We start from the raw sequence: 17181 nt of genomic DNA on the forward strand, positions 1-17181 counted from the left end.
AGAAAAGATTATTGGAAAGATATGCCCACATTCTACCACAACTTGCATTAAAAAATGGTAATTCAGGATAACATACATTTATAAAATGCCTAACTCTGTCTGGCATTCTACACATGACTTATTAACCTTTCCAATAGAGTGAGGTTTGCTTTATGAAGATCTGCGTGTCTACTATTGGTAAGAGAATCCTCCTTTTCTATTCACGTTGGAATGGGGGTTGAAAATTTTGAATATTAAACCTGGATCAGTCTCTACTACTGAAGAGGCCTGGGCAAGTCTCAGTTAGCAAGGGGAGAGTGCAGACTCTGTCGTCCTTAGAAGAGAGCCCATCTAACTCAAAGATCCTAGCATGGGTCAAGTCCTCAAGTTTGGGAGGAGTCTGGTACCTTGAAGAGCCCCAGGAATGCTTCCAGATTTCCAGGACTCCATTCAAGTATCTCCAGGTCAGCACTCATTCCTTGCAACTTTCTAAAGCAGCTAACTGATCCCTAGGGAGCCAAGAGGGCCTCTCAGAGCTTTATCGTACACACTTACCATTTGTGCTGGGGTAAGATGCCTGCCTTAGAAAAACAAGAATGCTTGGGGGAAAAAACCCAACTCTTCCTGTCAGTTACAGTGCGAAAGCTATTGTATGTCCTGAGGCACCGCATTTACTCAGGGTAAGTTTCCCTAAGGCTCACTGACTGTGTCCTAGTAACAATACTCAAAAGATAAAGTGGACTTCACAACCCTTTAATTTCTAGGGCCACAAAAAAGAGAAGTGCTGCTACAAATAGATTTTTTAAAAGTCTCTGTTCGCATAAGGTGGGGGGAGGGGGTCACATCTTTCTGTGAAGAAGAAATCATTTTAATTCAATGCATTAAGCTTTGAGATGGTAGCGGGAATTGGATAAGGGAACCAGTAAGATCTCAAGCAGGTAGGGCAAGAGAGGAAACCAGAGGAAGGTAGGTAGACAGAGGCATCAAGGTCCACAGTCCTCAGTGCACAGTGGATAGAGAACTCCTATTCCTCAAAATCCGTCTTGTTGAATTTATATCCAAATGGATAGCATAGCGGACCACTTCACCCACAGTACACTACAGTGTAAATGTTTCGACAAGTGCTTGTGTGGGTTTTATGTTTCTTCAATGACAGGAAATTCTGGGTGTGTGGGACGTAGCAGTAGGAAAAAAAAAATTCTCCTCAATACTTTTTTTTTTTTTGCCTCAGCAGTCAAGGATCACATTCGGCTGGACAGACTACTGATCCATTTGTGGGAGTAACAAGTGTGTGAACCTGTGGTGTCAGGCGACACGACTGTACTTCTCCAGACCAACTGCTATTGATATCAATAGCACAAGTAATATCTGAACTGTAATAAAGGTCTTTAGATCAGTTCAGTGATGCATGTAAACTGCCAGAGAAAATTAAAGGTGTTGAATTAGCTGCCGTTTGGGGCAACAGTCTTACTTTTATCCACAGATTTGGACATAATATAAAAAGTTTTTAAGCATATACAGTAGGATATTTTTTCCTGTCTTCTATGAAAACAGATCCCTTAATATTCACAGTGATCCACCAGCATGCTCAGAGGATATGGTAAAAAGTAGTGAGATTTAGCATTCTGATGGGGCTTCTATATTAGGATACTGCATTCTATCAAACCCATGTCCAAAAAAGAAAGATCATATTTTATCTAACATGCATTAGACAAAGATACTGGAGGAATGAGGGAGAATATAAGTAAGATTAGCGTCGCTAGCAATGAGCAAAAGCAGAGCAACTCTAACATGCAAACATGCGGAGAAGAAGAAAGGAAAAAAAGTACGGAAGCACCAGAGAGAGATGCATTTGTTAAAAGAGAGTCTCTAAGCATACTAACCTGCTGGTTCTAATGAATTTTCTACTTTGTCGTTAACATCGAAAACACGATCATGAACACCTATAGTTTTCATACAGCTATCTATAACAAAAATAGAGATAACAGCCAAATATGTTAGTGAAGACACCCTTAAACTCCCACTTCTTTCTTTTTTTTCTTTCTCTCTATTGTCTCCTTTAATTTATGTGGAGATTGTTTTACAATCAATGGCATGTATCTAAATGCCAATATTGTTCCCATTTGCTGTGCACGTACAACAGTCTAAGAAACAACAAGTTAGCAACTGCTGTGTACTTCAAAATAAAAGCATCATGAAGAATGATGAGAAAAAATATGATGAAAACGAAAACACGGATGCTGATATACAAAACAGGTACCACACAGGATTTAACAGTAAAAAAAGTTGTACCGCGGTGAACCAGACCACACGATCAAGCATGCGCAGTGAAGCCACCCTCTGAAGCTCATTCTAGTCAACTTACTTGTTGGTCTCACAAAGACTTTGAGCTTTAGACAGGACCTTCTGCCATTATCTGGGATTGCAGAGGCTGTGGAGGAGACAAAAAGAGAGAGAAAGGAGAGAGCAACAGCAGATTATTCTTCATTTTCAAATGCAAATGTTCTACAAGACATTCTTTGCTAAACAACAGCAGCATACTCTTAATTTTTCCCAGAGGTTAAAACAAAAGCACCCTTCAGATTGACAGACACTGCTAGAACGGGCTCCTTTCCTATCCCCGGCTTTTCTTTTCAATGCAGTAAAACCTCACGCAAGAATGTTGGTATAATCTACAGAAAAATACTTGGGATTTTTATTTCAAAGGCTCTTCCATTCAACTTGATCTGTTATCAATTTTCTCGAAAATAAGAAGATAATGCTTGAGCCCTCCGGCTGTCAGAGAGCTCGCTACCCCCCGTCTCCTACAGGAAAAGGGGCCCAAGGTGAAAGTGCTGGCAAAAACCAGTAACAAATAGTTACAAGGCCAACTTAAACATGACCTATTTTTGCTGGGGAAAGCAAAGCTTTGTCTGTTCTGAAAGTCTGTCAGTGCTTTGCAGGTAATTCAATTAGAGGTTTTACTCAGAACTTGGCTCTGCGTTCTATATGACTAAACCGAGCCCAGCAACTTCCATCATGCTATTATAAGTACAATATGCTATTGAGAAAGCACTATGGTGCAATGGTACATTTATTTTTAAAAATTTGCCACAGAGAAGGATGGAAGTAATAAAGTAGGCTTACCAAAACATGACAACATGTTTCAAGTTATAATTCATTTGAGGAAGAAACTTTTCTTCTCTTCAAGATAATAAGACTGTAAACTGTCTCTGTGCTGGAAAGATTATCTCCCCTCAGTACACACAGCCTAACGTCAAAGGGATTTCGAAGGGCGGTATGACCCTTAATGATCTCATCCGTTTACTCACACTTTCTAGAAATGGCAAAAATGATAAAGGAGTGCTGCATACTTTCGTCCTCATGTTTGCTTCAAGTGGTTTCTTCAGAAAATGCAGATGACAACAATAAAAACTCACATGGCTTACAGGGAGTTTGATGAGTCCCTCAGTGACCAAGACAGGACCCCTGTTTGGTGCACTTTCTCTCTCCTTTATTTTTATCTTTTATTAGTCCTCATGGGAGCCCAGACAATAAAAATGCTTATTTCTTAGGTGAGGGGATTGGAGATGCAAACTTCAAACTAATTTTACATGAATCTCCTCCGGAAACTCCACGATCCCAGTGCTGGGAAACTTACACATTCACAACCTAAAAGATATCAAGCTGTAAAGGATCCCAAGTCTCACTGCAACACCTGTTGCAACCCCTTAATTCTAAGACTAAAGTATACAGAAAAGAGGTTTTTGTCCCTCCCCTCCTCCTCTCCCCTCTGAAAAGCAGTTAAGAAGTGCTAACAGCTGGCTTTGCTGTAGGCTTTCATTAAATCAAAGTCGGGAAAACTCCCTCTACTGACATTTACAGTAACTAGTGTGTTATTTAGGGCACAATATTTGCACTCTGTGGTTTGATCCAGGAAATGGTGTCCTTCCTGTGGACCCCGACTGCAAATGTGCATGTCACAAACACAGTACACATAGGTGACTCCAATTCATTAGGAAAACCATGGCTCTTGAGATAGTTTATGTCTCATTATTCACAAGAGGTGGTGTGAAGAAGTGACACATGGATATTTACATTGCCATTCTGTGGATTTCTGAGCTGAGATGAGCTCCCTAGGAGCTTGAGCCTCGTGCATGAACTTGATTCGCCACATGCAAGAACGGATTGTACCAGAGATACTGCAAGATTACAGGAGGCTCACGGCAGCATCAAGAATTTAATTGTTTTAGTGGGGGAACTTCTTGGGAGTTTGCCCAGGTCTTTCAGATTTATATGCAGCAGAAATCCTGTAAATCCAGGTCACAAAAATCATTGTAGGGCACACTGGAATAAAACAGCGACAAATGGTAAGCTCTCTTTAGGAAAAACTGCATAGAGTTCTCTCACCAGCTCTAAGAGATGGACAGTTAGCCTCAGCTACAGGCTGCTTACATACTTCTGTAAATTAAGCTAATAAAATACATGCATATATTTTATTTTACTTAAATAAACTATCTTCCCTGTCTAACTTCTCCATGACTTCTCCTCGCCTATCACCAGAAAAGCTGTAACAATAACGTGACACTTTATACTGTGTGACTATTATACTCTAAATCTTAAAAAAACTGATGAACAAAAAATGAAAACATTCACTGTGAGTACACAGTGCAGATGACATTAAATCAGTTAACTCCACAACCTCTGGGCGAAATCAATTCTTAAGTGGGCAGCCTAGGCCAGGTCAGTATGACTTGGGTTCCTCATTTACTACCCTGAGAAACAGAAGTCAAACCAAAAAGCATAAAAACTTTTCATGCAAGATTTTAGAAAGTTAGAGTCTGGCTTTGTTCCATGTATGTTCCAGGTTTCTTAACCCCAGACCTCCTGCATGACAAATGTGGGATGCCTTTATACTATGAACAGAATGCTGAGGATTACTAGTTAGTAATATTTGTAGATATAAAGTAATCTTAAAAGGGCTTTACCAGTCACAAGTAAACAAAAAAGCAGTGGACTGAGCATTAAGAACACCAAATGACAAAGGAATTGAAAAATATAGCAGTCACACAAGTGAAGTTACAAAGAAAATCCTCTCAGGATCAATTATGAGCAAAAAAAAAAAAAGAAAAAAAGAAAAAAAGAAAGAAAGAATGAGCCACTGATGGACACGAGGGAGTAGAAACTAAAAATGTGCCTGGCTTGTCTCAGGAGTGTAGGTAATATTGATCCCTATAGTTCTAGAGCCACACCAGTTTATAAGACCAACATATCTTAGTTAAAACAAGTTTTATAATTTCTTATGCTATTTTCCTTAGAAAATTAATTACTAACCACTTCATCCATCCATTCAAAAGCTTTAAAATTCCTACTATGTGCCAGCTTCCCGGATAGGCACCAAGAATGCAAAAGTGTGTCATACGCACAGTCAGACGCACACGAGGGATCGCGGTGATAACTGAGGTCTATGTGAACTCCCAACAGGGCTTTGGACATGGACTTAGCTGGGTCCGGGAGGGGGAGGATGTCCCAGACATGTCTATCAGAGGGAATTTTATCGAGGCTTTACAGAGCCTGCAGAAGCAACTGGGACAAAAGAATTAGAACATTTCCTCTCTTGGTTCCCACACTGGAGCGTGAGCAACCAAAATGACGCGTGAACCTGCAACAGGTGAAGAAAACCTAGACTTGAACTCTTCCCATAAATATGCATGGATTTTCTAAGAGAAATTGTCAAATTAAAATGTGAAATGCAACTCCTGTCTTAGCCATTTGTCTCATAATCCAAATCCATTTCCCTTTATTCAGTTTACTGCTGAAAATGTACATTAGGAGTCCGGAAGCTGGGAGCAGGGGCACGGGACCATTAACACAAGTACAACCTCCCATTCCATGGTCTTAATAGCAACTTCATAAATCAAACCACAGGGTCCCTTCCCCCTAATGATCCACAAAGTACCAATCAAAACCTTACAACACATAATGAAATACAAGCTGAGGGCTCTCTGGTCTCTGTATTTAGAGTATCATGCTAATAAGGCCATGGGGGCTGCTTATCCTCACTCTGTTCCATGACCTCAGACAGGCGCCCCAACTCCAGCCATTCCTGAAAACCTCTTTCCTTGGTCTCCTGGGGCCCAGGTAAGCTCAGCTCAGCACTTACCAGCCAGTCTGATACATAAAGGGGACCACATTCCATACCCCCCAAATCAGTATTTCCATCAGCTATATTTAGGGTTGTGAATATCCACAATATTCACATCACAGTTCACTACAGGGTTATCCGTAGGATGTGGCAAGCAAATAAAGGCACCATGTTTTTGATAGGTAGCTTCTGACCTGCCTCCCATTACCCTCACTTGAGTGTGGGCTGGACCTAGTTTTTTGCTTCTAATGAGTAGCATACGGCCAATGTGACAGAAGGTCATTTCTGTGATTAGGCTGCAAAAGACCGGGACTTCTTTCTTTCTTTTTAAAAAGATTTTATTTATTTATTTGTCACAAGTAGGCAGAGAGGCAGGCTCCCTGCTGAGCAGAGAGCCCGATGTGGGGCTCGATCCCAGGACCCTGTGACCATGACCTGAGCCGTAGGCAGAGGCTTTAACCCACTGAGCCACCCAGGCGCCCTGGGACTGCTTTCTAGCTAGCGCTTGCTCTCTTGCCTTCTCTTTTGCTCATGGAGCAAGATGCTGTAGCGTGAAACTCTCAGTGCTGGGGGCTCATGGCAAGGGTTGGAGGGAGACTTCCAGCCAACCGTAAGCAAGAGACTGGACTGGCTAACAATCTGGTGAGTAAACCAGAAACTGAATGTTTATCCTTTAAGAGATTGTCACTGTTGTGGGAGACTCAGACCCAGAAGACCCAGCGAAACTGCTCTTGGATCCCTGACCCACAGGAACTGTGAATGTTAAATGTCTTAGCCCCACATTCGGGGGTAATTTGTAATCCAACAGCTAAATAACACAATGCTGTACAAAAACACCTCTGTGCCACCAAAGGCTTCCCATGGCCAACGTGAGGCAGACCTAAGAACTAAGGCACTGGGGCATGCTCTCGGAAGGACTGCCAGGCCCTGGTTCCCACGGGGCAGCTCCTTCCTTGGTCCGCCACCATGTCTACACAACTGGATTGCTTGCCAGTTTATTTTTCAAGCTACTGTTCTAAGTCCACTTAAAACAGGGCTTGAAGAGAAGTAATTATAAACTGCTGTTGAAGAAATACTACAAGATGTATCTATTTGTTTTCACTCCAGCACTTGAAAATGGTTTTTCATTTTCCTTCCCATGCCACTTAGTTTGTTTTGGCTAATGCGGCCAACCTGGGCCGCTCTGTGCAATTATCACGATGTTTCACTTTAACTCCAAATTGCTGAGTGAACTTAAATGAGCTTTGATAGAAAATGTAAACTTAAATCGTAAGACAGAATGCCCTTCCTCTAACAGGTGACAGAGAATGTTAAGGGGAGCTTTAAAACACGTGAAAGAAAAGGATTTTAATGATAAGTTAAAGCTTCTCTCCATATCAAAAAGCTTGTATCAATTATCTTATACCCAGGCTGTTACATTAAGTATGAATATTTTGAGGTTTTAAGCAACTCAAAAGTAACAAACGCCCTTCTTCATGAAGAACCAGAAGTTTAGCAGGTGGGGTGATACCGTTGTATTTTTTCCTCCATATTTTTAAGCCCAATGCCGTACCCGCCAGTCAACCAACTTCAACATCTCCGCCTAACCTTATTCATCCCTATATCTTCATTCCAAAAGCCAAAATCCTTCTCCTTTACTGTGTCCCTTGCCAGTCTGGGTACTCCGAGAAGTTTTATTTTTAAGAATAGTCATCCACTTTCTTCTTCCTTTTAAAGAAATGAGTGTGTGTGGGAGCATTAAAAATGCAGTTTGCCATTATGTTTGCCACAGGCAATATTTCTCAATTTGTGCAAGTCAAAGGAAAAGATAGGCTATTAGTTGTTAGCAGAGCCTAGTCTCTTCTCTGTAGGTTTTCATGTAGTTTAACCCACAACACAGATACATGCAAATTAGACAGGCGACAGCAGATTTAAGTATTAATAATCCTTTCACAATAAATGCTCAAGAAGTAAAGCCCGTTTAAAGAAATGGTACTACTGAAAATGTCTTCTAGAACACTATGAACCAAAATCTATTTTGTATATGTGGGTGGAGGGTGGGGACAGAAGAAGTGGTGGGTATAGGATAGAGATTAACCAAAGCCATATGGACTGCTTAGAAAATGGTTACCAGACCTACAGGAAAATGTCTTAAATTTTAGGCCTCTTGTTAGGAAAGAATACCCCAGCAACAGTTGGCAACTGGCTATCTGCCCTTTCTTAAGCAGCAGTACAACACCTAATTTTCATATTAAGAACAAAAACACGAGTTAGGATGGAATATATTTCGCCACCCTACCTTTTGAGATTTAAAACTCACATGTTTGAATAACCTGCTCTTGGCCCCAGGTTTCTTTCTTCTTCTTCTTCTTCTTTTTTTTTTTTAAATTTAAGAATTTATTGATTTGACAGAGAGTGAGAGGAGAGAGAGCTCAAGCAGGGGGAGCAGCAGAGGGAGAGGGGGAAGCAGGCTCCCTGTTCAGCAGGGAACCCGATGTGGGACAATCCCAGGACCCTGAGATCATGACCTGAGCCAAAGGCAGAGGCTTAAGGCACTGAGCCACCCAGGTGTCCCTTGACCCCAGGTTTCTTAAACTTCTGTCCTAAGATCAACCACAGGAGTGGCTATATATGCCCACACATTTCATCTTTCCCAGCCAGCCGTGTCTCAAGACTTAAATCACTGGCAGGTTAAGGTCAAAGTCCCAGATGTAACATTCGGAAAGGAGGCTACCCAGTAAAGGTAGGAGCCTTGAAGAAACTTAAGATATCATGTAAATATTAGATTCTTTTATTGGGCTCCGGGGATTTGCTATTAAAAAAAAAAAAATAGGGAAGGAAGAGGGGTGTTTCCCACCATATAATAAGCTCATGTACTCCATGAGCTAAAACTTGGGTTTCAACACCAGGGAACTGTAACAGGGACAAATAATTAGAGTAAAGTTCAGGGAGAGGGAAGTAAAATTAGTTCCAGCTGTGCAGCCTCAGACAAAAGAGAAAAATAGGAGGTACCACCCGTCACACCCATTGTTCCCCCTCTTCAGGCTCTGTACCCCTCAGGCAAAATTCTCACTGCCAATGCTAACTTAAGTATTATTTAAATTCCAGGAGCTAAGCCTCAGTAGATCAATTATTTTTTCTGAGCAACCTCAAATAAATGGCTGAGGACAAGTTTCTTTCCACTGATATGTAGGAAAACAAATAGGACATTATCCTGCTTTTGTACACATTTATTTCAAGTGTGGGCACATTCTTACTTGCTTTTTAAAGCTCAGGGACAATAAACTTGCTCATACTGCTTTATTCAAGAAGGTATGGCTTGTCCCTTATACTTTGGTATCTATTAAGGCATGACCAAAAAATAACCTGGGTTTCAGAGAATGCTTTGAAAAACATCCTCTGTATAAGAACATTTTAAAAAAGTCTTTTTGCAAAAAAAATATGTCAACCTAAATTTATCTCCTGCCATTATGTGACTGGAACAATCCAGTCCACACAGGCACAGAAAGCAAGATAATATTTAGATAGCATTTTAAATGTTAACTGTATTTCCTTGGGTTTAGGGCTTTGTTAAGTTCCTTATTGGATATCTTACATTAAAAAAAAATAATAAACCAGTGAACAGTTAGGAAAAGTAAGCTTCCTGTTATAAACTGTGTTAGAATTATTTTCTGAGACCCCGGCTTGCCTGAGGCCACACTATTGAAATGACTGTGCCCGGTCATTGAGGTCAAATTGTTCTTTCTCTCTTGTTTGTGATAATTTTGCCTGTTGTAACGGATAAGTGTAATGTAGTATAATAAGTATGATGCAGATACGCAGAATGGTTCACTTACAAAAACTCTTCTTCAGCTAGAAGCCATATAATAAAGGTAATAAAAAACCCAAAAACTCAGACAAAAGGTAGGATTCCTAGAATCCTAGAGAAGAGCTATTTATACTAGTCCTTCGCTACAGACTCCTTGTGCCACCTCTGTGGTCTGTTATTGGGGTGTCTGTTAACTCGTAAGCGGTGAAGGCCACAGATCCCGTTACTCATTCATACAGTATTAACAGCAACAGTGCTGTTATCCTATAGCACTAAAAGAGCAAGACAGTCAATTATTTTTTTTTTTAAAGATTTTATTTATTTATTTGTCAGACCAAGATCAATAGTAGGCAGAGAGACAGGCAGAGAGAGAGGGGGAAGCAGGCTCCCCGCCGAGTAGAGAGCCCAATGTGGGGCTCCATCCCAGGACCCTGGGATCATGACCTGAGCCGAAAGCAGAGGCTTTAACCTGCTGAGCCACCCAGGCGCCCCAAGACAGTCAATTACTATTAAACCATCGAGTTAATACAATTCACAGGGGCTCCTGGATACAAGCAATTATTTCTTCGAAGCTTTTATAACCACTATCATCCTTATCTTCCCTGGTGAGGGGCCTTGGAAGGGACAGGGTTTAGTGGTTTGAGTACACGCCCAACGATGATCTGAATCTTCTCACTGGTTCACCTACTCTGACGTCTGTGGTGCCTTTCAGTCAGCTGCTAAACCTACCTGAGCCTCTCTTTCCTTGCAGAAAAAAAATTAAGTCTGATGGTGGATTGTTGCATTGTACCTGGAAACTCGGGTGACAGATCCCTTCAGATCTGGAGTTATCACTTCACGTGTCTACACACTGACAGCATGAGCTCTGTCCTTCCTCCGCTCTGTGTGGTGGTCTCCCTTAGCGAGCTGACCCCAGTTCTGAGCACACATTTACAGGGAGAGGAGGGACGGGGTTATGGATGGCGGTGGTCAAGTTCTTCATCGTAAGAAAAGCCAGGGGGACAAGGGTGACCTTTTCTTCGTAGCCTAAATGAGAAAAACTGGATTCGACCACAGCTTTGCGGCGGACGTCGGGGGTGGGGGTTTGTGTGAGGATGTGTGCATGTTGGCGGGGGGGGGGTGAGAGTTCAGGGAATTAGAAGGGGCACTGGATGACCTGTTCCTTTTGAAAATCATGCTAAGATTCTGTGAGTTCTCTTCTCAGTCCACGTGGAGAGTGTGACCGTGCTACTACAGGGGAGGGATGGCATCCAAAGCGGAGAATATTGAAGGCCTGTCTTCAATATTCTTTTGCAGCATATTTGGGTAAATATCTATTTATGCATAGCAATGATTTTTCTTAGCCAGTAGGCCCTGTCTCCCAAAGTCCGCTATTTCTGGACCTAAGATTAAGTATCTGTGCAGGGTGTGTCTGTTTGGGTAGCAGGCCCCATGGAACCCTAAAGGCGTGTCGAAATTCATGTTCCCGCTTTAGAAAGCTAAGTTCGGGGCGCCTGCCTTAGCTCAGGTCATGATTCCTGCGTCCTGGGATCAAGCCCCTCATGTAGGGCTCCGTGCTTGGTGGGGGGGAGGCTGCTTCTTCCTCTCCCTCTGCCTCTCCTCCCCCCGCTAGTGCTCTCTCATGTGCGTTCTAATAAATACAATCTTAAAAAAGAAGCTAAATTCTACCAAAGAGGAAGTCTTTTTAGGTACCAGGACTGGACATTTCATTTCCCACCAGAAATGCTTTCCTCGATGAAGGTTTTAATGTTGACAGAGTGAATAAAATCAAAGTTAATGGATAGGGAGGATCCGAATTCTGGTTTGCTCTCCTCTCTCAGTGACAGGACCGGTTCCAGGAAAATTACTGGCTGTGCGCTGCAGGGCAGAACCCTGCAGACCCAGCGCAGCTGGTCCTTCACTGTCCGCCCCAACTTTTATTTCCTTCTTTAACTCTCCCCCCCTTCCCTGCTTTAATCCACATCAATAGCTAGTCCCAACAACATTCCCTCCCAGAGCCTCCCTGTCTCCATTTTCTCCTGCCAGCTTTCCTCTGCCTTTCAAAACCCCAGCTGTCTTGGGCCACTTGGGCTCTTTTCCTGTTCTTCCAACACAAAAACCCCCTTTGGGGGTTCTGACATGGATCTGTTTCTATCAGGTAATAAAGAGCACGTCCCCCATCCTGTTTGGTCTTAAACGTTGCATCTCTGTCAGTGGAATTGAGGGTCCCCTGCAGACGGGAGCACTGCTGGGTTCTCAGTGCCCTGGAGTCCACTGCTTTGTTCAGAACATGTGTTCCATAAAGATTTGGAGAATGAGTCTGGAGGCAACAAAAACCTGTGGAGCCCATGACCAAACGTGAATGAAAACTCAGGATTAGAATAAACAACAAAATGGAGAAGAGGGGTCAAGGGAAAGCAAAGATCCCCTTTCTTGGAAGGTCCCTCCCTCCTCTCTGCTGGCTGTTTCCTATGGAACCATCTCGGAAACTGACCAAAGAGCCAGAACCTGGGGAGACACACAAAATTCAGATAGGTATTATTGCTATATCTGCAAGTGTGTGGTCCAAGAGATAAGATGCCAGTGAAAGGAATGTGGGCATCTTTAGAGCCAAAGAACTGCAGAATCTCATCAAATGATCCGTCTGGGTAGGAGCTGCAGGCCTCACCAGGAAACAGGAAAGTAAGGGCAGAGCGATGCGAAAATCCAGTGACCTCAGCCTCCTTTAAGGTTAGAGAAGTGACAGACACGTCGTAATCAGAGGTGAAGACTGAAGCCACCCTGGCTGAAATCCTCTAGTCATTAAGAAGGCTTGGCAAGTTACGGTACCTCAAACACCAAATGAGAACATAATCCCAAAATTGTGTTAAGGGATATGGCTGTACTTTAGGCACAGCTGAGTTTAAAAACGAAGTATCTGCATTTTTTAGGGGCATCAAAATCATACATCTAGTATTTTTTTGTCTGTGAAAAAAGCACCTGAGAATGTGGAGCCTTAATGCTCTCAAACTGTATGACAGCTTTGGCCATTCGGAGCAACTGGTGAGACGCGGAATTCTAATTTAAAATATGTAATGGAACAACTGTTTTAGAGTTTTTGACTAAATGAGATCATACGTTTACATACAATTTTAAAACATCTACCAGAATTAAGACATAGGTTTCATTTTAAATTATAGTAAGAATTACTTAAATACTTGGGAAGGTTTGATAGTCAATTTAAGTACTTAAAAAGGAAAGACTTAATGTGCTGGCCACTGACTAATGTATAGAATTGCTGAGTCATTCTTATTGTATACCTGAACTAATACCTGAACTAATGTTCAAATATAATTACAAATGTTAATTGCATTTGAATTGAAAATAAAAAGCAAAGAGAGTATGTTACATCTTTAGTGGTTAAAGGAGTTTAATGAACCAAGTTTGTAAATGGAGTCAAATACTTAAATTTTCTAGTCTAGGCTACATTTGAAATTTAAAAGATTTTTAAAATTTGCTATTTAATAGGTCAAATATCAAATTTGAAATCCAAACTAACCCTTTAAGTAAGTACCCTTTCCTATGGACATTAACTATCCTCTGCAACCCAAAACTCACACTTGATACTTCCTTTTGGGCTGTGGGTCAAATGCTGCCTCTCAAGGGAGGCCTTCCATGATCACCCGACTGAAAGCTGTCTTCTCTATTTTTCTCTGTCACTGCATCTAATTCCTTTTATAGGTCCTCGTGTAACTGGCAATTAGAGATTTGTTTGTTTCCTGGCATATCGTCTATCTTCCAATTAAACTGTAAGCTCCAGAAGCAATAACCTTTTTTTTTAATACACCATGGTGTTTCCAAAACCTAATACAGTGCTTGGTCCAAAGCCGGCACACAAAAAGCATTTTTGAAGGAATGAATAAGTGAATGAAGTAAAAACTGAATATGCCAGGAATACTCAGGTCCATAGTTACAAAGGGAACCAAGGTGTTCTAGAAACCCAAGATCTTCACAGATTGATTAGCTATGTTTTTCACTATGTGAATATTACTTTTATATTCGCTCTTACTAAAACACAGAGCAATTTCAAAGCTAGATGAAAACCTTGTCCACTTTATTGCCACAGCAAACTTTTTAAGAGATTTGTTTGCTATTTGATCTGCCAGTAATCCTAGTTTAGCAAGCAGATAATGTACAGATGGTACCAAGATGTATAATAAAATGTTTGATAAATTACAATGATAACTTTAACATAAAGTATATTAAATAAATCAGTGATGTATTTTTTTAGGAGCTTCTTGCATTTGAAGAGTACACAGAATGGAGAAAAGGATTACTATATTTCAAAATATGTTCCTGTTTCTTAAGGAATCTGTGAAGCTATCATATAAATACAAGAATTCTATCCACTAGCTATGATATTAATACCAGTGTGCTATTTAAGTTTTAAGGAATCATTTACATTTTGATGCTGACTCTACATGTCATATAAATAGGAAGGTTTTTTTTGTATAGCTTAGCATTTTGGGCAAAAAATTCATTCTATTTTTCTTCTGCTTAGTGGAAGGAAAATTATGTACTCTTGGGTCAACTTATCTTTTTAATCTAAGAGGTCTCCGTTGAAATTGACTTTGAAGTTTGCTAATTACAAAACTCAACAGGGGTTTTTCCTTATTTGGTATAACTCATATTTCTATTCATTAACCCCAGTATTAAAAAGATTAGAAAATCTGAATAGAAACAACTTAAAAGTTTGAAGCATAGCCTCTCCTGGGTGATATTTTTAGATACTTTGAGTGCAAACTTCCCCTCATCCGATGATCTAATTACAAATCTTTTGTGGTTGTGGAATGGGAGGCTCTATTCATGTATTCTGAGCCTCCTAACGACATAGTGCCGCAGGAAGGTGAGAAATCGGTCAATTTTTTCTCATTCCGTATATTGGGAAAATTTATGTCTCCCTGAGTTACGAGAAAATCGGGGTTCTGACGGGCAATCCTGCTAGCTGCTTTTCGTGGGGCCAAGCCACTGGGTTCAGATGCTTTCATTGTGGTGAAAAGATCATTACCAGGCGGCTCCGGGGAAGTTGGCCCTCCTGTAAGTGCGCTCCTTTGTTATGAATATGGAACAGATGGAGCCAAATCTATCTGCTCCGTAGGAACAAAAACACTTATAACCCAGCTCTCTCTATTAAAGACTCTACTTAGCTCCTTTATACCATTGGCTTTCTGTGCACTGCTGTGAGGTTTTGACTTTATAGAAAAAGGCACTTCATAAAAGCAACAGTTCTTACTCTTAAACCAAAGTGGCCTAAGAACTAAAGAAGATGAATACATGGTTTCACCCACAGGACTCCTTGGAGATATGCAGATATTCAATTAGGGGTGTGTGTGTGTGTGTGTGCGCGCGCACGTGCGTGTGTGTGTGTGTGTGTGTGTGTGCGTGTGAGACTGTGTTCAGTTCTGGTAAATGTCTGCTTTAAAACAACATGAAAATATAAAGGAGAACGATGAAGATATCACGTTTCTCATTACGAGGATGGCATCTAATTGCTCTAGCATAATAAAATGCCAGGATTTAATTTTGCATATATGACTGTAAGGCTAGCGAGGACTGTCTTGCACAAAAAATATGACTCTGCACAACAAAACCATGCGGGTAAACATAATTAGTAATTAGGACCACACTACAAAACAAAGGCTATATCTGATGCTTCCTCACCATGAAAAATAGTAATAATTACCTTCAGTATCAGGCCAATTTGCTTTTATCATCTGAAAGATGTAAACACTGCAGGTAGGTCCAATGCAGGTGCTTATTTATCATGCCGATGGGCTGAAACACAGCCAAGGGCCATACCTGCGAGGGGCTCTCGCCAAGGCCTGTGTGTGTGTGTGTTGACAGGTGGGTGGGGAGGCTCGCAGGCTTCTGGGTGTGGGTGCCCAACTAGATGCGCACCTTCCCTTGACAGCAACAGGGGGAAAGGCGTGTCTGCCTTATTTCGTTACATTTATTATACTGATACATTTAGAGTCTGGCTGCCTCTTCCAAGATAATTGAAAAAAGAAATTCTGTGGCAGGAGGCTTTGATTCTGACTCAATCAAGTCTTCGGGCAAATTTCCTCCTGCCAGTGGAAGCACAGCTTGCCTGAAGTCGTAACCTTTGTTGGAGGAAAGGAACTGGCCTTGAAGCAGATCATGAAGCAGATGTTTTATGCCAAATCAGAGTCTGGGGATACGTAGGCTACTGCAAATAAAACTCTTCTTCTGTCTGTTCAATCATTTCAATTCCCTGCAGTGTGAAATATGAACTTGCCAACAAATGGCCAGCGTGCTGTGCCTCGCAGCAGGGGGGGAAAGTGCCACAGCTGTGCCAGAGACTGGAAAACTCAAGACGCGCATGACATGTTCATTAGTTGTGTACAGCTAGGGTCTGCGCCAGACCAGCTTCCAGAACCCAGACGCGGGGCAGGAGCTGGGACTGCCCAGCACACCAGAGGGTGGAAGACATGATTTCTACCAAAATGAGACACGCAACTTACACTGAGCCCTTGGATGACCCCAGAAGGTTAGTCCTGACAAGATACCAAAGGGCACATCTTCTCTGGGTAGGAGCAGATTGAAAAACTAGGTCTGCTTGTGATCACAGCTTTTTTTCCCCCCTGATTTTATTAGCAGCCTGCTCTGTGAGCAATTATAAAAAGAAAGAAAGAAAGAAAGAAAGAAAGAAAGAAAGAAAGAAAGAAAGAATGAAATACACTTCAAGCCTCAAAGCAACTGTGGAAGATTGAAATGGCCCCGTGAAGAATTTATCAACAAGATATCTTGTCTTTATCAGAAAGATGGCATCGTGGAAACCGTCTGACGTACTTGTTGGTGGCAAATATAATACTAGTTCCTTCTAGTATTCTACACTGGCCTTCTAGTTCGTCCTACATTACAGGTTCCCAATAGTGAAACAGTTAATTTATCCAAATTAAAGTAAAATGAAAATGTTTCAGTTGGAGGTCCTCTGCAGCATATTGAACATGCATATTCACACATACCCTTATAGCTGTAATCCCAGATTATAAATATCCCATATTCAGTTCTATTGTGAGATTTTTCAAAGGTTATTCACATGCTTTCTAGTGCCACATTCTTTCAAGTTTTAATCATGAGTTCCTTAAATAGAAGTCATTTGCATCTGTAAACATTCCCTTGCAATAGTATTTAGCAGTATATTCTCTTTGTGCAGAGCTATTTTAAAAGGAAAATAACCTTAATATGGAATAACAATCAAGCACAGGCAGAAGAAGATAAATTAGAGGCTTGAGGAGCCTCTGTTACCCCT

General features: G+C 41.3%; 1 protein-coding gene across 2 annotated transcripts in view; it reads right to left on the reverse strand.

Moving 5' to 3' along the window:
* EFNA5 (ephrin A5) overlaps positions 1 to 17181 on the reverse strand; it is a 278688-nt gene that overhangs the window by 7947 nt on the left and 253560 nt on the right. Inside the window, exons 3-4 of one of the 2 annotated variants that reach the window (XM_004778263.3) lie at positions 2345 to 2410; positions 1863 to 1943 (exon numbers count right to left, since the gene is read on the reverse strand). In XM_004778263.3, coding sequence (XP_004778320.1) covers positions 1863 to 1943; positions 2345 to 2410 — 147 coding nt within the window. The remainder of the gene's footprint in view (positions 1 to 1862; positions 1944 to 2344; positions 2411 to 17181) is intronic. The other variant, XM_004778264.3, reaches the window with a different exon arrangement.

This window comes from Mustela putorius, unplaced genomic scaffold (genome assembly GCF_011764305.1).
Source record: "Mustela putorius furo isolate JIRA1106 unplaced genomic scaffold, ASM1176430v1.1 tig00001063_pilon_pilon_pilon, whole genome shotgun sequence".
Lineage (NCBI taxonomy): Eukaryota > Metazoa > Chordata > Mammalia > Carnivora > Mustelidae > Mustela > Mustela putorius.